The following is a 26,447-nucleotide window of genomic DNA, read 5'->3' as shown; positions in this document are numbered from 1 at the left end:
AGTCCCAATATGGGATTAGTGCACCATCCAGAAGAAAATGTTGGGGTATCGTGATATTTTAAGCAGAAAAATGATATGACCAGTGGGAAGGATCAAATTGTAGGGGGGTATTTGGGATCCATGGTTCTATCATTGGCATTTATTGGGGTCGTATTAGAGATGAGTGATAGGAATTTGAACTAACACACTGGCAGTGGACGTGGAGTAGAAAAGAGGAATGAGGAGTTTTGTAATCTTCCCCTTGAGTTTAGCAAAGCGTTTGACTCACTGAAATTATTCAATAAAGTTATTGGTTGAATGAATACAATAAGGACATCACCTTGAAAAGGGATCTATAAGAAGGGCTATTTTCATCGTGAGAAGCAGCAAAAAAATCAGCTCCTTTGCACATGCTAAAAGATAAATGATAGTGTCATCCTTGTCCTTGTAACACAAAATATACATAAAACAAGCATCGTTAGAATGTTTGTTGCCTCTTAAGCTTTCCTCCTCCCACCACCACTCATGAAAAGTGTGCTCATGCGTCTACGCCCCCACAGCCTGGCCACGTATTTCGTGAGGGGCTCATGCTACCCTCATCTTCAGAGTTTGATTTTATTTGTCTGATGGTAATCTCATAGCCTTTGCCCGTGATGGCTCCAGGAGTTTGAAGGAAAGATTAAAAAAAGCAAAAGGAACTTTTACTTTTATCAGTAAAATGATATCTCCATCCACCACTCAGACTGAAGGATACGAGGAGCAGAGGATTCCTAGAAAATGTCTTCCTGGCTCTTCTGGGAAAGTCACAGGAAGCCTTTCTCTCCTAGTTCAAATGGGAATGATGAAGCTGCAGGCCACGTTGTATAACCCTGAAGGGAAGAGGCCACAAAATGAAGCATCTCCTGGGGACAGCAAAGCAGAGAGATGAAGTGAAAGTGGACCTCAGGGACCTTGTTAAACCAACGCACCAACCAAACAGCAAAAGCCACTCCAAACGTGGAGCGAGGTTTTCTGATAATTGTGGGTAAAGGCATTTGTTCTGACAGAGAAACAGACAATGCTAACCTGGATATGGCCTCTGTAGTATCCTTGTAGATTTGTATCTGAAAATCACGTCAGAGGTCGACAGTAAGTATTTCCTGTACTTTTTTTTTTTTTTGAGGAAGATTAGCCCTGAGCTAACATCTGCTGCCAATCCTCCTCTTTTTGCTGAGGAAGACTGGCCCTGAGCTAACATTCATGCCCATCTTCCTCTACTTTATATCTGGGAGGCCTATCCCAGCAGGGCTTGCCAAGCGGTGCCTTGTCCACACCTGGGATCCAAACTGGCGAACCCTGGGCCACTGAGAAGCAGACCATGCGAAATTAACCGCTGCACCACCGGGTGGCCCCAATGGACAGTAAGTATTTTCGGTGATAACAAATGTGATCGTGATTATGTCATGGGAATAAGCACGAATCACCAAATGTGAAACTCCAAGTGTGTGCATCTGTTTTCTCAGATATGGAACACGGTGTGGAGTACCCAGGCCCTCGAACACAAACACTGAAAGAGAGCACTGCCTCCCACAAATTGTGACCTTTCTGGCCTTTGCAGACAGGTTAGGGATGGTGCTGGCCTGCAACACTCTTTCCTCGTCTGTACTCACAGCTGTGATTCTCAGGATCTTTGTGAAACATTGAGAAACTCCCTTTGTCAAGGCCAATAACCAAGCGCTCAGCCACATTCTGCTCATTTTTCATTCTCTGCTTCTTTTTTCTATTTTTATTTATTTATTTTTTTACTTTTTAAACTTTTAAATTGAAAACTAAGATACAAATACATACAATAGGCCAGGCCTACATGGGGTCAGGATCATCAACATCACCGTCTCCCACCTGCACATCTTGTCCCACTGGCAGGTCTTCAGGGGCACTGACACGCATGGAGCTGTCATCTCCGATGCTAACACAGCCTTCTTCTGGGATGCCTCCTGAAGGACGCGCCTGAGGCCAATCTTGAGAAGGTGCCACTCTTTTCAGAAATATGTCCATGATGGTTGGCTCGGTTTGTTTGTTTGATTCATCATAGATTTGCTTGTGGCTGATGATGCACCATGAACATGCCTCTCTATTAATGAAAACCTTTCAGTGTTGGGGTCCATGTTTGCAGACTTTTCCAGGAACTTGTTGAGGTCTGTGAAACTTCTGCTAAACCCTTCCCTGTGCATTTTCTTGGGGGTTCTTCTTTTCCTTCTCCTGTAGTTTCCTTTTCTCTTCCCTCTTCCTTAGCTATGCATTCCTGTTCCAGTTCCAACAACTCATTAGTCAATTCCTCAGGAACCACCTCTAGGAGCTCCTTAGTGTCATCCGCATCCACACCCAGGGTAAATTGTTTGCCCTCTCAACCACAGCCTCCTCATCCTTAGCAAATCCTTCTAAGTCAAGGACAAACCTCTTGAGTGCCTTCTTCCAGATGCCACTCATACACTCCTTGGTGACATCATCCTGAGCCCAAGCAAGGTTCTTGATGCAGTCACAGATGTTGTCATCCTTCCAGAAGTGCATTAGTGTCTTTCTCAGTTGCAGCAGCAGCCTGGGAAAACATGCTGCTCAGGCTGTAGGCCTTAAAAGCTGCTATAACTCCTTGATCCAGTGACTGGATCACAGAGGTGGTGTTTGGAGGGAGAAACACCACTTTGATATTGGGATGAAGACCACCAATAAAAGGAAAATGTCCAGGAACATTATCAACAATAAGGAAAATCTTGAAAGGCATATTATTCGGCAAACAGTACTTCCCCATTTCACTGGCATAGCAATTCAGGAGGGCATCTTGGAAGAGGAGCTGGGTCATCCATGACCTCTTACTGCTCCAGTAACATTGTGTGCTTATTGATATGCTCAAAGACCCTGGGGTTCTCAGTGTGTCAGATCACAAAGGGTTCTAATTTGTAGCCTGCAATATTGCCCCCAAGCAAGACTGTTATCCTGTCATTAAAAGCCTTGAAACCTGGCACTGACTTGGCCTCCTTATGGATGAAAGCCCTTTCAGGCATCTGTTCCCAGAATACGGAGTTCCATCCATTTTGAATATTTACTCTGGCAAGTAACTTTCCTCCACAATAAGTTTTGCTAGAATTCCAAAAATTCTTCAGCTGCCTTCCCGTCAGAACTTGCAGACTCATGGCTCACTTTCACACTATGTAATGAATAACCATCCTGGAATTGTTTAAACCATCCAGAGATAGCAAATTCGACATTGTAGTCAGATCTAGCCTTGTCTTTCAACATTGCAAACAAACCTTTTGCTTTGGCCGTGATGGTCATGGTGCTGAGAGGGATACGCTCCTGTGTCTGGCCTTCAGTCCAGGTCATTAGAAGTTTCTCCACGTCTGACATAGGCCCTTCTCAAATCTGTGTGAGTCTCACTGCCTTCAATGAAGCAGATCCTTTAACAGCTTCTGTCACTTTGTTCTTGTCTTTCAAGACTGGAGCTGTGGTGGAATGGGATGTGTCTGACTGGCAAGGAAGAACCATCACTGATTTTCCTCCTTCGTGGTCCATAATCACTTTTAATTTCATTTCCAGGTTAATCAGTTGATATGGCCTCTTACCAGCAACCTTAGTGGTGGGTTTTGTATGCTTAGGGGCCATGATGAACAAAACAACATGAGACTAAACCAAGCACAAGAGGAAATGATACAGTCGAGACACATGGTAAACACGAGATGTATGAGGTTGCTGCTGGCATGACACAGCATCCTATTTCATGGTGAACTTTTTTATTTATAAGTAGAAAAAGCACGCTCTAAAATAATGATAAAAAGTATAGGAAACACATAAGCCAGTAACACAGTCATTTATTATCAAGTATTATCAAGTACTGTACATAATTCTAAGTGCTATGCTTTTATATAACTGGCAGTTCAGTGTTTATTTACATCAGCATCACCACAAACCCACAAGCAATGTGTTGTGCTATGACATTACAATAGGACATCACTAAGCAACAGGAATCTTTCAGCTCCATTATAATCTTACAGGACTGCCATCATATATGCAGTCTGTTGTTGACTGAAATGTTATGTGGCGTGTGACTGTACTTAAAAACATTTTGGTCACCTTTTACTTATTTCTAATTTTACGCGATTATGGTGAAAGAAATTTGGTCTGTAAAAAATCTCTATAAAATTTTTCTATGGCAAGGCACAACTTTAATTTTGTGAATTTTATACACACAGAAATTTTTATGCAAGGGACATATGTCATTACATATATGTCATACATATGTCATTAAAATCAAGTTACTAATTCCTTTTTAACCCTGAATTTTAGGTTCGGAAGTTTACATATTTTTGGCTGTCACTTTAACTTCTCTTCATTTTTGGTTGACCGTTTTTTAATTAAAAGAATACCATGTCAACTATTTCTCAATAAAACTGTGGGGGTGGGGGGAGAGAATACCTCTCCTACAAAAGGAAATTATTGAGCAGATGATAAAAATCAACATTTTTATTTACTGAATCTATCTTCAAAACATCTGGCAACCATAAATCACCACCTAGAAACTGATATAACACTTATGACTTAGTGTGCACAGATGATCCACATTTTCAACCTGGCCAGAAACACACACACACACAATTACTTACACTCACTTCAAAAATTGTTTGCAGTTTTACCAAGTGCACATTTTCAACGAAGTACTTTTAACATTTATTGAAGAGCTCTCAATAAATCACTTCCCAAACCTGAAATCTTCAGAGCCTTCCTTCTTAGCCCCATTGGCTTTATTCTCATTTGTACAATGGTGGCTCCTGCCTAAAAAGTAAGAGTCAACACACCCGGGGAAGATCATCCACTTGGACCCAGAACTGGACACTGGTTGTATCTAAAACTTTGGGGAAAAGAAGCCTTTTCAGGTCCTCTTGCTAAATTAGGATTTTTCACAATTTTATGTCCTCCCCATAAGGCAACATATGGAAAACCCTTGCTGTTTCTCCCTCAGGACCTTCATGGACTGAAGATGCTCTTGGGATGGGGAGCCAGTCCTCCAGTCATCAACACTTGTTCCCCCAGAACTCCAGTCATGGCCAGGTGTGCTGCACTCTCTGGCTTAATCCTCACAGAGACAGCTCCACTTAGGGTCATCTCGTGGGGACAGAGTTTTACTAAGGGAAACCCTTATCAAATGTCACTTTAGCTTTCTCTCTCTCTTTCTATCCTCTCCTCTTATTTTTCATTAACGCTCTGGGATCAGAGGTTTCAGGTCCGTGAAAATCCACAAGATTAGAATACAGGATTTAGGGACAAAGACCAGAAAGATATGTAAACTAAATCTAAAAAAACCAGTAGCTTTCAATCTCGCCTCTCCAAAAACATTCTTGCAAGGTCAATTTAGGTGATGAGCACTTAGCCAGGGGAGTGATTGCCACTCAGAACTCACATTAGGGAATATATCCCAGAACAAAAAAGACAATACTACGTGAGAGGAGAAAAAATCCCTCAAAGATAGAACTCCTTTATACTGTTCTGTATATATGAAGAAAATGCCCACTATACTGCCCATGCATTCTGAACCCCATACAGAACCCTTTCTGGCCTAAACTTCCAGGTCCACATTCCTAGGCAAGTATTTTATTTTCAATGGAGACTATCCCTGGGCTCTAAGTACTACAGATGATCTGCTTGTGCTGATCCAAACGGCAATCTCAGAGTGCTGAGGAATCTTTGCTATCTGGCCACCCAGTCCTTCCTAAATGGTTAGACAAAAGAGATGAAAAACTCTGTTTTTGTGTATCTGTGTCTTTGACTCATTTTTACTCATCAAATCTTTTATTATAGCAAAATAGCATAGAATCCAAAAAAGAGAAAACCAGGCATAAACTTAAAAATCAAACAGATACACCCAGAATTCCTTTTGATCCTGATCCATACACAAATATCTTATCACAGTGGTTCTAGAAATGAATGTTGTATTTTCTTGTCCTGTATTTTTCACTTCATACCTTAGCCATTTTCCTAATTTTTATAAAATCTTCACAATAAGAGAAAGTGCTGTATGAAACAGATTACAAAGCAGCTACTGGGGAAATTGCGTGGTAAAATGATACACAGAAAAACTGTTTTCCAGCGTAAGTGCTATTAACTACAACCCTCTCAACAAGCCCAGCCGTGCTGGCCGTCTCATCAACTCTTTATTGGAAAAGAACCCTACTTCGCTCACACTCATTCCACAGCATATTGCCCACTTAATGGCAATTCTCCCAGATTTGGGTCTGAGTGTTTTCTGCAAGGAAAAGTGCCAATACCTACTACTTTTGTGGAAATACATCATAAGGGCTAAGTTTGATTTTGAATACGGAATTGCTAAGTAAAATACGTGATTCATCGTTTCCATTCCTTTCTTCTCCAGAACAAATTTCCAGATACACAATAATAGAGGATGAACTGAAAGCTTTTCCACACACCCTGTTCTTACACCAGCTCTTCCCAACAAATGGATTCCCCTGAAAGAGAAAGAAGAAAAAAGGAAAGAAAAGAAACTTCGGTGGCAAGGTTTCCAAACTAGCTACATTCATAGGGTCTCTCTTCTGTATGAGTTGCCTGATGCCTAATAAGTTTAGAGCTGTTAATAAAAGCTTTCCCACAATGACCGCATGTGAAGGGTTTCTCTCCAGTATGAGTCCTTTGATGGACAATGAGCCGAGCACTCAAGCTGAACGTTTTCCCGCACTGATTACACTCGTAGGGTTTCTCTCCAGTGTGAGTTCTCTGATGCTGAGTAAGGCATGAGCTCTGCCTGAAGGATTTCCCACACTGACCGCACTCGTACGGCTTCTCTCCAGTGTGAGTCCTCTGATGCACGACCAGAACGTAACTCTGGCTGAAGGACTTCCCACACTGATTACACTCGTAGGGTTTTTCTCCAGTGTGCGTTCTCTGGTGCATGACGAGGTGAGAACTGCGGTTGAAAGATTTCCCACACTCGCTACATTCATAGGGCTTCTCTCCAGTGTGAGTTCTTTGATGGGCAACCAGTTGAGAGCTCCAGCTGAAGGATTTCCCACACTGATTGCATTCGAAGGGCTTTTCTCCTGTGTGGGTTCTCTGATGGGCGACAAGTTTATAACTCTGACTGAAGGACTTTCCACACTGATGGCACTCGTAGGGTTTTTCTCCAGTATGAATTCTCTGATGCGCAATAAGTTTATAGCTCTGAATAAAGGATTTCCCACACTGATTGCATTCATAGGGCTTCTCTCCAGTATGAGTTCTCTGATGGGCGATAAGCTTGTAGCTCTGCCTAAATGACTTTCCACACTGACTGCATTCGTAAGGCTTCTCTCCAGTATGGGTTCGCTGATGCACGACAAGGACATAGCTCTGGCTAAAGGATTTCCCACACTGATTACATCTATAAGGTTTCTCTCCAGTATGAGTTCTCTGGTGGGAAACGAGGTGAGAGCTCCGGCTGAAGGATTTCCCACATTCGTTACACTCATAGGGTTTCTCCCCTGTGTGAGTCCTCTGATGGGCAATGAGATGAGAGCTCCAGCTGAAGGATTTCCCACATTGGTTACATTCAAAGGGTTTCTCTTCAGAATGATTTCTCACGTTTTGGGCAAGGGATGAACTCTGGGAGGTTTTACTAAATTTGCACTGACTCTCTTGAACAGAGATTCTCTGTCGTTCATTGTGGGATAGGCTGTGCTTCAAAACGTGCCCACGTTCCTTAAAATCAAAGGCTTTTCCTCTTGCACCTATTTTCTCACGTATATTTAGGGGCGTACCAAGGCTAAAAGACTGAATGCCGTCACTAAGTCCATAGGACTTATCTTCCGGTTGAGTTCTTGTAAACTGAATAAGGCGAAAGCTCTGAGGTTTTCCACATCCATTATTCTCAAGCAGTTTCTCACTGTCATCAACCATCCGATGACTGTTGATGAGACAATTATGACGCAACTTGTTAACATGTGAAGCATGTTTATGAAAATGGTTTCTTACGGGTATCATCTGGGGTGGAAGAAGACTGGAATTCAGACCCCCCTTCTCAAGTTCATCACCTTTGCAGACTCTCTCATGAGAAACAGCTTTCCTTTGAGTGAAGGCCCCTTCCTTCAAAAGTCTCTCCTGTTTTTCCTGTTGTTTCTCCAACTGGTCCTTATAATCCTGAACTTCTCCACAGGAAGAGAACCAAGGATCATCTCTTGTCAACTCTTCTATCTTCACTCCCTGGGACGGCTCATCATCCGTGTTCTGCTCTGAGGTTGATTCTCTTCTTCCAAGGGCGGCTGCCAAGTCTGGAAGAAAGCAAAATGAAACACCCTAGCCAAAAAGTGTCAGACCTGGAATAGAGGAATAAAGCTGACAAGAGAGTATGCAAAACACACGTGGATTAGTTTTCAGTTACCGTAACCTGGATAGAGAAAGCAAAAGGGTGGGAGGAAGCAGAACACAGAGGACCACCACAGCCCAACAGTATAATAGGGCACTAAAATGGGACTATTTTAATGTTAGTTTCGCTGAATGCATAAGACTTTAGATGCAAAATCAAAATTTCCATATTCCAAAAATAAGATCACCTATGCAGAACTACAAAATCTCACAACAACTTTGCAATCCTTAGCAAAGAAATAAAGGGTCCCCTTTTGCCCTCTTTAGTGCTAAACACATGTTTACTGAAATAAGAGATTAGCACCTACATTTCTAGGAATTTCTGAAGGCACGAAACTTGCTAGCACAGTCTGTGTAAGACCTGGGCAAAGTACATTTGGGAACTAGGAAAAACAATGGGGGCACTGTTATCTCAGTTCTCTAAATGCCTTACGGGGAGTCCTGTGACTACGAGAGAATGGAGGTTAGCTTGGAAGCAGAAGCCTGGGTGGCTACAAGGTCCAGCAATAGAGAGTATCCGGAAAAAGCAGTGATGTACAATCCACTGCAGGGTGGGAAACAGAAGAAAATGCAGCATGCCTTTCAATCAAAATTTCTAGGGGGCCGGCCCTGTGGCCAAGTGGTTAAGTTCATGCACTCCATTTCAGCAGCCCAGGATTTCGCCAGTTTGGATCCTGGGCGAGGACGTGGCACCGCTCATCAGGCCATGCTGAGGCGGCGTCCCACATGCCACAACTAGAAGGACCTGCAACTAAGATATACAATTATGTACCAGAGGGGGATCTGGGGAGAAAAAGCAGAAAAAAATAAAATAAAGATTGGCAACAGTTGTTAGCTCAGGTGCCAATCTCAAAAAAAAAAAAAAAAATGTTGAGCTCGTTAAAAAAAAAAATTTCTTTACTCCCTCCTATGTGTCTGTTTCTCATTTGGATATGTGTGCTGGGGAATTCCTTTTATACTCATCCGCTTGCTCCAACCAAAAGATTAAGTCTGGTTTGAAAAGCTCATAGGGAAAGATACAGGATTTTGGGTGCTGGGCTGGAGAAAAAAAAAAATAAAATCACTGCAGAATTTGGTCCCAGTCTTAGGCCTTTGGAAACCATGAAGACTGAACAAGCTCCAACAAGCTGTACCTTTTCTGCCCTACAAATTAAAATTAAATCTTCACTGAGGAATAAAACCCATAAACACAACCTACGTGTGGCCAAGATCATTCTGGCCTCTGAACTCCATAACTTGGAATCGATAGAAATGAGAAGTAATTTCAATATACAGACTTCTATTAAAGGAGACTGTATTCTTACCCCAAGAGACCAGGTCCCTGTGGTTCTCCAGGATCACATCTCTGTCCAGGGTCTTCGGAGCAGGGTTCAAAATGCCCTCGTCCTCCTGCGTGAAGCCCACAGTCACAATCTTGAAGTTCACGCCTTCCTAAAACAGGACACACATTCCCGTTCAGCTGGGCACCCTTTCCCTCCAGTGTTCACAGAGGAGGAAAAGTCTGACACATGGAAAACGAAAAATCTGATGGCCTGGAAGTTGTCCTAAGATTGCCAGCATTCAAAGGATTCTAGTCAAAGTGTATAGGTGTCTTCTGGGGGAGCCCCTTTGGGTTTTGGATGCTGGACCTGTTTTTTCAACCCCAAAGAGGAACCCCAGATAAGAACTGACATAAATTGTTTTCCCTCTTGTCCACCTTAAAGAAAAAGCCTATGCTGACTTTTGCACTGGTGAAAACGCAATTCCCTCCAAATTCCCAAGCAACTAACAGAACGGTCAGCAAACTTTGTCTGTCAAAGGCTGGAGAGTGAGTATTTTAGGCTTTGCAAGCCACGCAGTCCCCATCACAGCTACTCAGCAATGCTGGTGTAGCAAGAAAGCAGCCACAGAAAATATATGAACAAACGGGCACGGCCGTATTACAATAAAATGGTACTTTCAAAAACAGGCAGAGGGCCGAATTGGGCCCACGGGCTTTACTTTGCTGATGCCTGAGAGAGAAGATGAAATGTGGGCCTTAATGAAAGGCAGTGTGAATAGGGTAAGAGCACCAGATGTGGAAGAAAAGAAGCTTGGATTTTCCAACCTATAAAGAGCCCATGTCTGAATTTAAAAAAATATATGTATCTGACAATCAGTCTTTCAATGGTGGGTTTATTCTATTTCTGTTTATTGGGCTTAATCATACCCAAACTCATTGGGTTTTTGAGTGAATTAATTGTGACAATATAGGGAAAGCTATATATATTGGCAGAGTTTACTAAACAAAAAATAAAGGCTGGCAATTATTACCAGGATTATTAGGTCTGAAAATCCTGAATAATTAACTGACAGCCAATGTAGCCTCCACCCTGAACTCTTCATCTTCAGCTGACAGTTCTATTTTGTCGACACTCAGAGCTGCACCGTGGGGCCTTCAGGAGACACTCCCTGTCATTACTGCCATGTAAAGGGGCCTCTCGGCCTGCCTCCTTTAAGCAAGAAAGGACCTGTTTCCCAAGACTATCGGGCAGGAATTCTGATCCAAAAAAGAAGTGCTGAGGGTGATTGTCCTTACTAAAAGGCAGCAAAATCCAGGGAAGGCCCATGCCACTAGCCACTAAAGATTTCTTCAACAGATCAGACGTTCTTACGCTGTGGGTCATGACTAGAACACAGGGTCCCTGAATCCCACGAAACTCCATGCAGAATGCTACAGGACATGCATTTCTCTAAGTTGGGGCCCATAAATTTCACCCAAATCTCAAAGATTTTCATGATTAGCCCAAAACGGGATTCAGAAACATCATCTGCAAACTGCCACCAGTATTGAACACAGATCTAGAGATACTGTTTTCCAGCGTCCAATCCACACTTCCTTTTCATAAACATATCCCCCCTTTGCCAATTACTGTAGGTCCCTGTAACATGAGCCTTGTCCAAACGTCAACCAAATGATGCTAGACCAGATGAGCACGTCCCGCTCCACTCCTGGCTCCACGTTCTCAAAGTCCCAGGGACTGCCATCAAAACAGCACATTCTCTTATCATTTGCAGAATGGTCAACTTTGTCACCAGGCTCCATGCACGGGGCAGGGACAAGGTATTCACAGTCTGCAACGGTAACTCCAGGGTTTAGTGCAGGGTGGCTGCATAGTCCATAATAACTACATCTTTGGTAAATTATTTCAATATGTGAATCAATAGTATCAAGAGATGGTAATATATCAAAATAATCCTGGTCCCAATTCTGATTTAAGCCCTCTCCCCTCACCTGAATCTCACAATGCCTATCGCAGACCCATTTGAAAAAGTCCTTCCACGCGTGGATACCGGCTCTTCCAGACTCCTGTCTCCACTCGTTCTGTTCTTCCTCTCACCCATGCCAAACTCTGCACTCCCCCAAATTCCTTCCCGAGCCCTCCCACTAGGCCCTCAGGACCTCATGTTCCGCAATAATGAAATCCCACAGCTTCAGCATCCTTCACCACCTCTACCCTCTGCATCCCTGTGTTAATGGAAACCTATACCTGCCCCCGGGGACCCCCTCCTGCTAAGCCCTCACAGGCTCAGGGTGGTCACGCTCTCCCATCCCAGGGGGCTCAGCACCAAAGGGGGAGCATGTGTGTCCTCCCAGTTACACTGAAACTCATGCCATTTACCCTTCTTGCAGCTTTGTCCTACCAACCTCTCGAACACCACCACCCTCCTCCACTGAAGACTTAAACCCAGGACCTGACCTCTAATTCAAGAACTTGTATTGTTTCATCCTGCACCATCCACGGCGTGCACTTGTAGAGTTCTCTGATGACAGTAGAAAAATGACTGACTTGAATGAACTGCTTAATGTGCGGCGTCAGGTGGTGTGCTAAGAATGTTGCATAAACTATCATCCATTTAATTCTTACAAGGTCCCTGTGAGAAAATACTACTAGTAGCAGCATTTTTCAGATGAAGAATTAGAAGCTTAGAGAAATTAATGCATACGCCTGAGGTCGGTAGCTGAGATGCAACCTCAAGGTTGCCTGACACCAGAGACTGTCTCCAGTCATTGATTCATAGGACTAGCCCAACTCCCAGACCCTAGGATTGTTCTTCAGTGCCTCACTCTTAGGATGAGACCCCAGAGGGTCTTGGAATCACTGTAAAGTACTCCAACTTCTAAATCACACATACAGAACTGCCCACTCTTCGAACTGCCCACTCTTCGATTATATCAGATTATTATTATTTTTGGTGAGGAAGATTGGCCCTGAGCTAACATCTGTGCCAATCTTCCTCTATTTTATATGTGGGAAGCCACCACAGCGTGGCTTCCTGGGTAGTGTGTAGGTCCGCAACCGAGATCTGAACCCATGAACCCTGGGCTGTCAAAGCAGAGCGTGCAAACTTAACCACTATGTCACTGGGCTGGCCCCAGATTATTACTATTTTTGATTACAACATCAGATTATTACTATTTATTACAACACCAGACTGCTCCACCTTTCTTGCTCAGTTATTCACTTTGCCCTTCTTCTTCTTCAACGGTTTGGGGCCACTATTCTACTCAAACGTCTGCTATTATCAACTCCTGGTCTATATTCTTTCCTTTCTAGTTAGTGTTCTCTTTATCTCTTCCATCTTAATTATTCAGTTTACAGTCCATAGATAATTCATTTTAATCTATTTGACATACGCAAAAATTCTCTCTCTAATACTACCTTGACCTACGGGGCTTCCACTGAACACACCTGGCAGATTTACCAAAACTGAGCAAATCTGAATGTCAATCTGCTATCCATGAAAAGCAGGTTACAGAATGCCCCTGGAAAAAACCCACAGAAGCAGCCAGATAGAGTATTATCAATTACTGCTCACTCTCTTGGAACGATCCTTTCAGACCCACCGGCAACCCTACGATACTTCCTGGAGCAGCTTGTTCTCTCATAATCCAAAATTACTGTTGGAGGCCTTCTCCGTCCTCGTCAAACGTCTCTCCATGTCCCACCTGAAGCCCAACAGACAACTTTATCTGACTGTCCACAGAGAAAAATCCAAGCCCTTAAGTAACTCCGTCAACCTCCGTCTTCCTGCATGAGTCCTCCTTCCTCTGCGGAGCCTTCTTCCTCACCCACGCTCTGAATTAATTCCCCTGGCACTAATCAAGAATTCTGCCTTACAGTTTTATCACCTCTCTCTCCCGATTGTTAACTTCTTTTTCTCCATTGACTCCTTCCTGTAACCACTTAATGGGGTCAAATGTTTTCAATCCTTTGAGAAAAAAATTAAAAAGCTGCTCACACTCAAATTTTATTGTGGCTCTCATTCTCTTCAATCTTCCACATGCTACCCAAGGGTTTGTAAAGGCTGTCCACTCGTATCTCCATTTCCTCACTTCCATCTGGCCTCCGCCGCCAACCAGCCACGCGCATTTCTCAGTGTAAAGAGCCCACGTCCAACTCACCTGGAATGGGATGGCCAGCGGCGCAGCATCTTCTCCCTCGACCTTGATGATAATCTCTTGAGGAAGGAGGGAGTCCTGAGAAGACAAAACCAGCGAGAAAAAGGGAAATAATCAGAGAGCTAACTCATGGCTCAAAACTTGCTCAGTAGGTAGGCTGGGATTCGAAAGACCACCTGTCTTAACACATCCCGCCAAGCGAACTTCTGCTCCCGCCCATTGGTGAGCTCAAGCTAGCCCTGTGGAGAGAGAGGGCCCGTGTGGAGGAGCACTGAGGCACCAGACACGGACATGAGGTCTCTGTGGATCTTCCAGGCCGGCCCAGCTACCAGCCGAATGGAGATGAGCGAGCAACCCCAGGCACGACATGGAGGAAAAGAACCATCCAGCTGGGCCCTGCCTGAAGTCCTGGATCACAGACTTGTAAACAAATAAGACGAAATACAACGTGACCAAAGAATCATGAAGGAAAAGGTCAATGAATTAACTCCATAAAATGTCTGGCAAAAAGTACCACCAATAAAGGCACCACCAGTAAGAATCTACACTCTTAAGATTTCTTGCAAATCAGAAAAAAAAAAAAAAAAGAAGCCTCAACAGAAAAATGGACCAAGGAAAGTACAGTGCAACTCAACTACGAAGAAAGAAAACAGCCAGTGAATATTCAAAAAGATGCTTGCCTCTTTAAATCAGAGAAAGTCAAATCTCTATTTCTATAACTATCTCTATATATTCGACACCATAAATTCATACTGATACCTCCACTTACAACTCAACGACATGTTTTCTTCTAGCCTTCCTGCTTTCTATATTTGTGCCTGCCTTCTCCGGCTCCCATTATCCTCTTTATACCTACTTATGTGCTCAGATCCCTGGACGTAACCAATACCCCAAGCACAGGGAGATTTTCTTCTGCCTGATGCTAATGTCTCCTGCCTGGAGGCCCCTGGTCGGGAGCTTCATCCACTCTTAATGGAAGTTAAAGTGGATACAACCTTCCTGGATTGGCAATATATATTTTTAAAAAGCATTTTATTTCGAAATAGTTTAAGACACACAAGAAGTTGCAAAAATAGAAAGAGGGTTCCTGTGACCCTCCCCCCAGCTTGCCCCAAGAGTGTCACCCACAACCACCGCACATTGTCAAGGCCGGGAAACTGATACTGGCATAATATTTTTAACTCAGATGCAGACTTTACTCAGATTTCATCAGTTTTTACATATACTCTCTGCGTTTACTTTTGTTTTCTTTAATGCCAATATATTTTTTAAATGTAATGTAATATCCAATAAATCTACTTGTAACTATTTCCTTAGGAAATAATAGAAAGTACACTTAGATGTATGTACAAGAACTCTCATTAAAGGGTTACGTCATCAGAGCAAAAATGGGAGGGGGGAATAAAAGTCTATTAGTAAGCGCCTGGTTAAATCAGGCTTCATTCAGATAACTAAACACTATTTAGCAGCCAAAACAAGAAGAAATAGATTTGTACAGTCTGTGCATATAAATGACAGAAAGATATCTATAACATATTGTTGAATGAAAAATTAAGAACAGTATATAGAATATAAATCGATTTTTATAGAATACAAACATGCACAGAAAAATCTGGAAAGACACCGTCAAAAGCATTAAAAGCAGTTATTACGGGGGGCGGGGCGTTAGAATGCAAAGGCAGGTGCACTGTCTATGTTTTAATCCTGTATCTATTTTGTAAATGCCATTTATTTTCCTTAATTAAATATTCAGAAACCAGCAGAAAGTGTTTCCTCTTGAAAAATCACTTTGAAACAAGATAATTCCTTTGTAGCTTCCTGCAGCTTTTTTCTCCAGAGCACAATAACTCAACCTGTCAAATGACAGCCCACTGAAGTATACTTTGCTCCTTAAATCTTCAAACACTGAAAAGCAAATGCTGTTGATTCTTGATTATCACTCAATTAGAGTCTCTGAATCACAAACTAAAAGGAAACAAACTACTGTACTTTTCAATAGATGTGGCTCATCAGCCTAGAGAAAATTTCACTCTTGCATAATGGTTATTAAAAACGGCTGACATTAATACGTTTAAAGTCAGAAAAAGATTTCTTTCTTTCTTTTTCTTTTTTTCTGTGCTGGGAAAGACTGGCCCTGAGCTAACATCTGTTGCCCATCTTCCTTTCCTGTTTGTTTTCCTTCCCAAAGCCCCAGAGCATAGTTGTATATTCTAGTTGTAGGTTCTTGTACATGAGCCGCTGACATGGCATGTGGCGTGGTTCTATGACCGAGAACTGTACCCAGGCCACGGAAGTGGTGAGCACCAAACTTTAACCTCTAGGCCATCAGGGCTGGCTCACAAAAGGATGTCTTCAAACCTAAAAACAATTCTGTAGGGGCCGGCCCAGTGGCGCAGCGGTTAAGTGTGCATGTTCCGCTTTGGCAGCCCAGGGTTCACCATCATCTTCCTCAAAACAAAAAACACTTCTGTCTATTTCCTGCACTGGTACTGAGGGTAACACTGAGCATTCAAAGAGACGGAGCCGCCACCATGGAAGGAGGGCCCCGTGTGAGAGCTTAGATGCTAGGCTGCCTGCGTTACTGCCAGCAGGAACAGCAGCAGGGCTAACCCGCCTCAACACTGCTACAAAACGCCAGAGAACAAAAATGAACCCAACTCACAAGGCCAAAGTAACCCCCACACAACTACAGACGGTCCGAGGGAGCCACAGGTTTTGACCGGGCACTGTTAATGAACCCAACCACATCACGGAAACTCGGCTGCAAAGAGAAACCACGCTCCTAACATGTGATGATGCCAAACCTGTCTCTTCCGGCTACAAAAGCGGTTGACATTGAATTCCAACAATTTAGGGGCCAGAAGTTAACTCATCCTATAATTTTAAAAAAAAAAATGCCTGAGAAATGAGAAGTTTCTCAAGAAAGGAAAACTTACAAACACTAGCCTGTATTTTAAATTATTACTCATTGTTTTGGGGTTTTTGTTTTTTGTTTTGTTGGTGAGGAAGATTAGCCCAGAGCTAACATCCGCAGCCAATCCTCCTCTTTTTGCTGAGGAAGCCTGGCCCTGAGCTAACATCCGTGCTCATCTTCCTCTACTTTATACGTGGGACGCCACCACAGCATGGCTTGATGAGCAGTGGGTTGGTCCACACCCGGGACGCGAACCTGTGAACAAACCCCAGGCTGCCAAAGTGGAGTGCGTGGAACTTAATCACTATACCACCAGGCTGGCCCCTGTTTTTTGTTTTAAAACAGCTAAGATCAGTTAAGAAACAATGCCAAGAACTGAACTTAATGTTTCTACCTCAGCAGGTACTTGGAAGAAACAAAACTCCAAAATGTTCCTTATCTGCTACAAGTGCTACAACAATCCTACTTGGGGAACACGGTGCCCCTTCTCTTTAATCAAAATTGTTCTCGACACCTTTTGGTGTAAAAGTTTTCACGAGGAAAACAGAATGGAGATCAGTCCAGCTCACAGTCAACAGCTCCCATCCAGGCAGGCGATTCCACCATGGGACCTGCTGCCATTTCTGGGCGTCACACACAGACCTAAGCCTTTGCTTTTTATCCAGCTTCCACTGGAGTGGGCTCCCTAAGGGCCGAGCTCTCGTTTCTCCTGTTCACCACAGTCTCACGCTTGAATCAACACTGACACACAGTAGGCCCTTCATAAACGTGTGTGGACAGTAAGGCAACCACTGAGAGGAGGGACACGGGATGTGCTGAGCCTTCACGGATGTCCCTGTGGCCCCCAAAGGCACCCAACCACTGCTGGGCGCGATCGCTCCTCTGGTTAGAAGAATCTCCAGTGGGCGCCCTTCCTCCTCGGCAAACTCAAGGCGTCAGCATCCAGAACCTGCTCCCAACTCACTCACTCAAACTAAATGCTCAAAACCATCTTGTCACAAGCGTGTGCACACACATACCCATCCACCCCCATCCACTCTCCCTATCCACTTTATAACTGACCATTTGAGGAATGCCTCCCGTATTTCCGTCTCAGCTCCTGCAGCTTCCTTTAGATAATCTAGTCATCTGTCATTTGCTCAGTACGTTTAATAACAGATAGAATACTTCCACATAGACTATCTCACCCAGTTATCTAAATTTTTCTTTTTCTTTTTTTAAAGGGAATGCCAATGGTATTGCAATTCCAGCAATTTCCAAAGTGTTTGTGGTTTTTTTTTTAAAAGGTATGCTTTTGTGGTGAGGAAGATTGGCCCTGAGCTAACATCTGTTGCCAATCTTCCTCTTTTTTTTCTTTTCTCCCCAAAGCCCCAGTACATAGTTGCATATTCTAGTTGTACGTCCTTCTAGTTCTTCTGTGTGGGTCGCCACCACAGCATGGCCTGATAAGTGGTGTTAGGTCTGCGCCCAGGATCCGAACCGGCAACCCAGGTCACCGAAGCAGAGTGCGCAAAGTTAACCACTCAGCCACAGGGACGGCCCATCGAAAGTTTTTTGAAGAAAGGAGTGATGTCTATTTCGCCAAAACAGAAATTAACAGGAATAAAGTTCAGTAAACTCACCGAAGTCCACAGAGCTCAGCAAAGATGGTCTGAACACTGACTGACTGCTCCCAGCTCCCCTCTATCAACCGCCCCTCCACTCAAGTCTGACGGATCACTCAAGCCCCAGATCAGACGCCACCTCCTCCATGCAGTGTTCCCAGATTGCACAAAGTCTGGTCTCCTCTTCCCTCAGGATTTCTTAGCTGTTCACACTGGATCCTTGCAGTATCAGTGAAATCATTCTCGTATTACTTCCATCCTTAGATCTCTCTCCCCTGGGTCATGACTTCTATCCTGTCAAGAACTATGTTTTTCATCTGTGTTTTTTCCTCAGTATTGAGTAGGAGCACAATGTGGGTTCTCTGAATTTGAAAGGATGAGGGGGATGTGCACGGTTTGGGACGGTGGCATGGAATTAAAAGCCTTTACCCCCACGTCTATGTGCTCTGGAGCATTGTTATTTTCACTATTAACAACTTATTTATTCATTCTACAACTTTATTGGCGTCCACTTGACAAATAAACATTGTACATCTTTCAGGTGCACGAGAAGGTTCGACATACACATTGTGAAATGAAGACCACAGGCAAGCACATGACCACACCCACCACCTCACGCAGTTACAGCTCTTTTTTGTGGTAAGAACACTGAAGATCAACTCTCTCAGCAAATTTCAGGTACACAATACAGTTTTGTCGACCACAGTCACCGTGCTGCACATGAGATCTCCGGAACTTTCTCACCCAGCGTAACTGAACCTCTGCACTCTTTGGCCAACATCTCTGCGTCTCCCCCACCCTCGGCCCCTCGCAAGTGCCACTCTACTCTCCACTTTCGTGACTTTGACATTTTTAGATTCCACATGTAAGTGAGACTGGGCCACATTTGTCTTTCTGTGTCTGGCTTCTTTCACTTAACATAATGTCCTTCTGGAGCATTTAAAAATTATCCTTTTCGTTCATTGGGACCACATGGGACCCAGAGCAGAGGAAGGAGATGAGCAGAGCCGTTACGAGGTGACCTGTCCACTTCACAGCAAGCCCATGGTCAAAGCAGACCCAGGACCATTTGCCATTTGCTCACCTGTAAATAGAGGTGACCACACACCCCCTTCTCAACTTGGGGGGTCCTTGAGGCAACACAACAAAGCTTCCAGTCAAGGCACAGAATTATCGCTGAACTCAATTCTCGAAGCTTTGCCTTTGGGGTGTGCCAGCTGGAAGCTCTCTGTCTCCGTGAGGACCTTCAGAAAGTTAACTCTAACAGGCACCCCATCAGGGGACTGGTCCTTCTTCGGTGTGTTTCTTTCTCAGTGCCCGCAGGAGACACAGGACAGAGCTCACATTTCAGCTCAACGGCCGTGACACACAGGGCCCACGTGGAGGCCCTGAAGTTTCTTAATTATTGATTCAAGCGGACATTGATCAATAATTCAACCAATCCTCATCCAACTAGAAAGCTGAAGGTTCCGTCTGATTTACTCAGAGGTCCTCCGGACCAGAGGGTCTCACTAGTTCTCATGCCCAAGAAAATTCTCTCTCCCATCCCACACCACCATCTATGAATAATTCTCAGTTTCCTCAAAAGCGCAGGACAGACCCTCCACCACGGGGGTCGCCAACTCATCAACAACCCGCCCGGCTCTGAATGTTCAGACTGACAGGGGATGGGTGAGGCTCTACCACCCCCTTGGCAGGATTTTTTTTTTTTTTGCTGGGAAAGATTCGCCCTGAGTTAACATATGTTGCCAATCTTCCTCTCTTTTTTTTCCTCCCCAAAGCCCCAAGCATGGTTGTATATTCTAGTTCTAAGTCCTTCTAGTTCTTCCATTTGAGCTGCCGCCACAGCATGACTACTGACAGACGAGTGGTGTGGCTTCACACCCAGGAACCGAACCCGAGCCACCGAAGCAGAGTGCACCGAACTTCAACCACTAGGCCACCAGGGCTGGCTCACAGGACTTTTGGTCTCAGTCCCTGAAGGCAGGGAGGGCTCAGAGTCACCTGAAGACCTTCGCTGGCCCAGCTACTTCCAGGGTGGGAGCCACTGAACTCTCTCAGGTGATGTCTCAATACGGCTCCTTCCTGGGCCAGCTCACTGGACTAATGCCCGTCACTCATTCAAAGCCAAGACTTGGGCTCCCTGGATTTTCCTCCCTGCCAGGGCCCTCATCAACATCCCTCAGGCCCAAACAAGGTACCTGTGCATCTTCTGATATCGATTAAAACTAACTAGGCACATTCAGATTGGAGACGTGTGGTAGCCGGCCTCCAAGATGGCCTCAGGACCCCTGCCTCCTGGTATGCACACCCTTGGGTCGTCTTTGACCGCATGGTACCAGGGTGGGTCTGTGGGACCAGCAGATTACAGAGGACGTGACGGTGTGTCACTGCCGGGGTCAGATGTTAAAAGTCTCTGGCTTCCATCTTGGTTGGGTGCAATTAAGCGCTCTCTCTCTCTCTCTCTCTTTTTCTCAGATCATTTGCTCTGGGAGAAAGAGGTCTATGTGGTGTGGAGGCCTCTCGCCAACAGCCACATGAGTGACCTTGCAAGCGAGTCCTCCCACCCAGAGAAGCCTTCCGGAGGCAGCAGCCCCAGCCTTATCACAACCTTGCCAGACCCTGAGCACCAGAAACAGCCAGCCGAGCTGCTCCTGGTTCCTGACCCTCGGAAACTGTGTGAGACAATCAATGTTGGCCGCTTTCAGCTGCTAAGTTTGGGGCACACGATCACAGATAACCAATACAAGAAGGAGGGTGCTTGTGCTTTTCCCACGCAGCCTTGCAACACATGGAAAGTGCACTTCTGTCTGTGAGAACTAACTCAGCTTTCTCCCCAGTGCCTCACACAGGCCCTCACGCTGGCGAGGCAATCAATAAATATGTGATGGAAGTAAACACTCTAACAACAGATTGCTAACTCAGGTGTACAACGTACTAGAAAATGGCAAAAGGACCATTACGATTCCCAGAAAACACCCAAAGTCATCAGCTTAGCACAAAATGTCAATGGCCATGTCAAGGCAAGCCTTACCTGTAGTTCCAATAATGCTGTGAATGTAAAGTTACATTTGCATAACTCCCGCTAAAACTCACGCGCGTGTGTACAAGGAATCATACATACAAACACTGACAGCGGTGCTATTTGTAACAGCAAAAAAATGAACACTAAACATCCGTTAAAAGTGAACCCATAAAGCCTGTGGCATACGTAGAAATCAAAATCTGGGCACGAGGTGTGCACGTTGGCATCAGAATGTCACGGCTCCCAGGCCCTCACAGTGGACAGACAGGGAATATGTGTGCATATGTCTGTGCGCACACACACACACACACCCCCATAGGCACCTCTCCACATATGTCTACACCCATGTCTACTGAAAACCATGAGCCACGTCAACACCTCCTTTCCCACTGCACACCACAAAGTGCATTCCAGGGTTTTCTCTTTCCGTGTCTGACAGCGAGAACCCTGGCTCGCTGGACCCTCAGTGTATTTACTTACCTGATCAACCCCCTGTAGGGAACTAATCTCCCACATCCATTGTCACTGCCTCTCCCACACACAGGTTCCTCGGCCCCCGGCCTCTGCCACCCCCCTGCCAGGGTCCTCCTTGCTCTGCTTGGGGTCTGACTCTGGAGACGAGGCGGCCTCTTCACGGCCTCACTCTCGTGCCACTCGGACTCGGGCTCCGTGTGGGTGCCCTTGACATCCTGCGTGGGCTCTGATACCCCACGCCGGGCTACCCTCATGCGTGGATGCCCTCCGCCTGCTCGAGCTGTGACATGGCATACCAGCAAGCGTCCCCGTCCCTGACATGGGTGCACGTCTCACCTGCTCCGGCTCCGACAGCCTACACTGGACCGCCCTTTGCATGGACACCATCGCTGCACCTGGGCTGCCCACACTGGGGTCTCCCCTCCTTCTCACCCACTCTAGCCCTGTCACCCCAAAACAGATTCCCTCCCTTGTACAGACACTTGCCTCACCCACTTGGGCTCTGAATCCCCGTGCCAAGCTGCCATCCCGTGCAGATCCCCTCCTCACCCTGCTTGGCCAGTGATGCCCTCCACACCCTGATCAGCCTGTGACACCCACAGCAGGCCACCCATCCTCAACGGCAGATGCCTCCCGAACTCGGCCCCACCTAGGGCCTCCCGGATTGAACTGCTCAGGAAGGGGAAGGTGAAATTCTAATTTAAACTTTTTAAGAGATTAAATGTTTTCAAAGAATATCTGTTGTAGGAAAATTCTCTAAATGGTTAATTTCTTAACTTTAAAATGCATTGTACAAAAGTATGAAAATACAGATAAGTAAATGAACACAGAAAGTCACTTGGAATGTAACTTACAGATGATCTTTGTAAACTGGAATATTTATAATCTTCTAGTATATTTTCTACACACACACAAACAACATCCCTTTTTTAAAAAGTGACCATTTCTAAACGCTAGCTACTCAACATACATTATAAATACCTTTTTATGTCGGTAAGTATGCCTTCTTATATCAATAGCTACAGTGTTTTCGATTTCATGGTCTAACCATAATTCATTTACACCTCCTCTTACATCGCACACTTAGCGTATTTCCAATTGCTTGTTCTCAGACAGAGCTGTGAGCTGCTGGCCGATGGGGAAGCAGCATTCTAAGGCCTTCTGATACAGGGTGTCAAATTCCTCCAGACAGAGTAGTGATGGTGAAGGTGGCAGGTTCATTGGGGTAAATTCACAGCATTCCCCAGGTCCGTGGCCAGACAGGGCTCCAGGGCTTGTCCTTATGTCAGTGGAGCGTCGAGGAAATACATGTACACAATGTATAGTGTGTAAATGCTAGAAGCCTACCGGTTAGGAGGGACCAACAGGCCCCGAAACGCTGCAAAGAGAGCTGGGGCAGCCTCCCCAGCATAGAGGGCTGCGCGGTGGGGCCTGGGTGGCAGCAAGCTCTGGGTGTCCCAGCAGAACCTCCACTCACCTGCGCACAGGCCCTCAGGGACCCTGGCGGCTTCTCGTCCTGCTCTTCCATGCTCTCCTCCAGGCGGGCAGGGGCCCGAGGTCCTGAGCTGCAAGGAGAAGCCTGAGTACAGCATCATCGTGCAGGACCACCATGGCGTCCCCTCCCTGGATAAGTCTCTGCTCCCAGGATGCGCTCCCCATGGCAAGCGTGCTTCTAGAAGCTTCTGCTCAGACTCCTGCCCGAATAGCCATGCATGCACATGTAGTCCCTCTCCCAGGCCGAGACTCGGCAGCTCCAACCCGGGTCCTCCACTATCCGGGCCTCAGGGCCACTTACCCGTGAGCCAACCTCATGCCCAAAGGCGGCCTTCCGCCCACCCCCAAAATCGGCAGCACAAATCAGACCCTCCCTACCCCCCTGGGTCCTGGGACGCCCACAAACACCCAGCACATAGAGGATCCCCTAGTGTGCACCCCTTCCCCTCAAGCTGAATCTGCAGCCCCAAACCAGCACCGCTTCCTAGGGCAAGCAGCCGGCTGGGGGATTACGGCCCAGAAGCCCCCTCCCTAACTAGACGCACGAAGCTCAGAGCTCGAGACACAGCCCCACCCTCCCCGGGTCTCCCCTCCCCTTCACCAGCCCTGAGCCTGCAGATACCCCTCGCGGTCTGCCTCCCACTTCCCGCTCAAACAGCCAAGCACATGCACACAGCTCCAGGCACCCAGGACCTGTCCCTCCACCGTCCTGGGGTCCGCTGGCCCCGACCAGAACAGCGCCAGCCAAGATTCCCACCCCCAAACCCTCCTGGGCCCTGAATTTGTAGCTCTGACCTGGTCCCTCCACCAACCTGGATGTCATCAGGCCTAAAACGGCAACTGAGCCCAGGACTGGGGGCCTTGTGACACATACCAGCACATGCCAGCCAAGGGCAGCCTGTCTCAGGCAGGCCCAGAATGTATACCTCTGGAGCTCAGCTGTCTTTGTACCGACTAGATGTTTCTGAGCTTGAGACAAAACAGCCCCTGGGAAATGCCACCCTACACACTCCACTCCTGCTCTCTCTCTTCCTCTTACCCGCTCCCTCACTCCCAGTGGACTCTCACTCAAATAGTATCGTGTGGGCTCACAATGCAGCCGTACCAGACCCTGCACCCAAACCCAGTTTCCTCCACAGGCCACTACTTGAGCCACACCTGTCCAGGTTGCTGCCTAAGTACCCTCCTGGGCCCCTCAGGGAGATCCTGTCCTTCCACTAACCTGGCCATCACCCAGCGGTGATGAGGGCACCGTCTGCACAAAGACCCCAGCACCCTCTGTCTAAGACCCACCTCCAGGACAAATGCTGTGTGTGTGTGGCACAGAGGGCCCTGGGGCAGCCCTACCCTCTGCAGTGCAGTCTGCAGCTGCTCCCTCCACCCACCTGGGCATCCCCCGGCAGTACCAGGGTCCTAGGACTGCCCACGTCTCACCATCCTGCCCGGATACCAGTGCACGTGTGGAGTACAGCTGGAGTAGCCTCGGCTCTCCCAAGACGGGAACCCGCAGCTCCAAACTGGGGCCCCAGACTCTACTCCAGCAGCCACCGCACAGGGGCCACCCACCCAGGTTCTCCCTCCTAGTGACATATCCACGCACACACAGGGCAGGTTCACGCCAAGAACCGGCATCCAGGACCTGGGCTCTCTGCCCGTCCTGCTCCTGAGATGAGAAGCTGCATCCCCACTCTGGGCCTCAACCCACCTGGGACACCACAGGCACCCACAAGCCCCCGTGAAGGTTGTGGGGTCACCTGCCCCACAGCCTGCTTGCCATCAGCACACCCAAACACTGGCTGGAGCACAGAGCTCCAGAATCAGCCCCAGGACCAGGGCACTCACCAGCCTGGGGGGTCTCAAGCTCCTGACAGGGCAGCTCCCACTGCAAGTGGGCCCTTTCGCTTCCTCCTGCCCAAACATGAGCCCCCGGGTGACAGACAGAGGACAGACCCTTCCAGGTCCAGAGCTGCAGCCCAGACTCTGTCCCTCTCCCAACCTGGGCATTGTCATGCCTGCAAGCAGAGCAAACTCTGACAAAGGTCCCGGGAACGCATACTTCATCCTCACGCCGGCAGCATCCTGCTTCCTCCCCAAACAGCAGTGATGGCAGCTGCTGCAGCTCTGTCCTTCCCGCTCTCGTGGTCTGCACCTCCACCGCAGCGTCTCCACCAGACTTGAATGCCCTGGGGCTCTGCCCTATGCTCCCTGGCTCCCAGGATGATCCCTCGGAGCCCCTGCTTCGCATCCAGACACCCCCAGCACGTGCAGGCAGTGCTCCGCCTAGAACCTGCCTCTGGGCCCTGGTCCCGCCTTCATCCTGGGCATCTGCAGTCCATCAGCGACTCCTACTGAGGGTCTGCTGAAGGAGCACTGCCTCTCCCGGGGCAAGAATGTGCAACTCCAGCCTGGTCTCTCCTCTACCTGCAGGGTGCCCGCAGGCCTGCGAGAAGAGCGGCGTCTGCTCCAGGATCCCGGCTGCCCAGAATATCGCCTCCTGCCTCGTCCTTCCTACTCAAAGGCCTGCTCAAGGGGATCGGGACAGTGGCGCAGAGCATCTCCTGCAAGGACCAGAATCTGCAGCTGAGCACTCCCTCAGCCCGGTCGTCCTCAGGCCCTCCATTAAACAGGCGCGGCATTGGAGGAGGGGGAGGCGAGGATCTCACCCGCACCCATGCACTTGACCTGTCGCCCACCACGGTGGGCACCCTCAGGCCCGGGACCAGAGCACCACGTGACCCAGCACCGCGCACGCGCGCAGAGCACAGCCCCGCCAGCTGCAGCTGCACGAGAACCCCCACCAACTTCGGGGACCCGAAGCTGAAGCGCCGCCCGCGCAGGTCCCAGATCTCCCACCCACACTCCCCAACCCAGCTTCCCGCCTAGACCCTGCGCATGCGCGCAGGGGGCTCCCAGCGCCGCCCCGCCCCTCACCAACCTGGGCGTCCGCGCGGCCCGGCCTGTCCCAGCCTCCGTGCCCGGCGCGTCTCTGCGGCAGGACGAGCGCGGCTCAAGCAAGCCCTGCTCCGATTCTGCAAACGACAGACTCGGGCTAAGCGTGTTCGCTCCACCCCCCAACCCGGCATCAGCAGCGCCGCTCGAGTTAAGCTCCAAAGGGCCGAGGCGCGCGGCGACAGCCAGCGTCCGCGCGCAGGACAA

The 26,447-nt window shown here is 47.2% G+C and overlaps 1 protein-coding gene across 1 annotated transcript; it reads right to left on the bottom strand.

Annotated features, from left to right (window-relative positions):
• Positions 1-1,448: 1,448 nt before the first annotated feature.
• ZNF180 (zinc finger protein 180) lies at positions 1,449-26,415 on the bottom strand. The gene is made up of 5 exons (XM_046681052.1): positions 26,227-26,415; positions 23,275-23,362; positions 13,784-13,858; positions 9,663-9,789; positions 1,449-8,264 (listed from the first exon to the last, which is right to left on the bottom strand). Exons 2-5 carry the CDS (start codon positions 23,323-23,325, stop codon positions 6,529-6,531), a joined length of 1,989 nt encoding a protein of 662 aa, XP_046537008.1. The 5' UTR covers positions 23,326-23,362; positions 26,227-26,415; the 3' UTR covers positions 1,449-6,528.
• Positions 26,416-26,447: the final 32 nt, after the last annotated feature.

The sequence above is a fragment of the Equus quagga genome, chromosome 13 (genome assembly GCF_021613505.1).
Source record: "Equus quagga isolate Etosha38 chromosome 13, UCLA_HA_Equagga_1.0, whole genome shotgun sequence".
Classification (NCBI taxonomy): domain Eukaryota; kingdom Metazoa; phylum Chordata; class Mammalia; order Perissodactyla; family Equidae; genus Equus; species Equus quagga.
Note: the sequence above shows the minus strand (reverse complement) of the source record. Positions and strands in the feature narration are given on the sequence as shown.

Coding starts and splice junctions, on each gene's coding strand:
- ZNF180 (XM_046681052.1), bottom strand. CDS start 23,325: ATGGAAGAGCAGGACGAGAAGCCGCCAGGGTCCCTGAGGGCCTGTGCG. Junction 13,859..23,274: donor CCCTGAGGGCCTGTGCGCAG/GTGAGTGGAGGT, acceptor TTGTCTTCTCAG/GACTCCCTCCTTCCTCAAGA. Junction 9,790..13,783: donor CGCTGGCCATCCCATTCCAG/GTGAGTTGGACG, acceptor GTCCTGTTTTAG/GAAGGCGTGAACTTCAAGAT.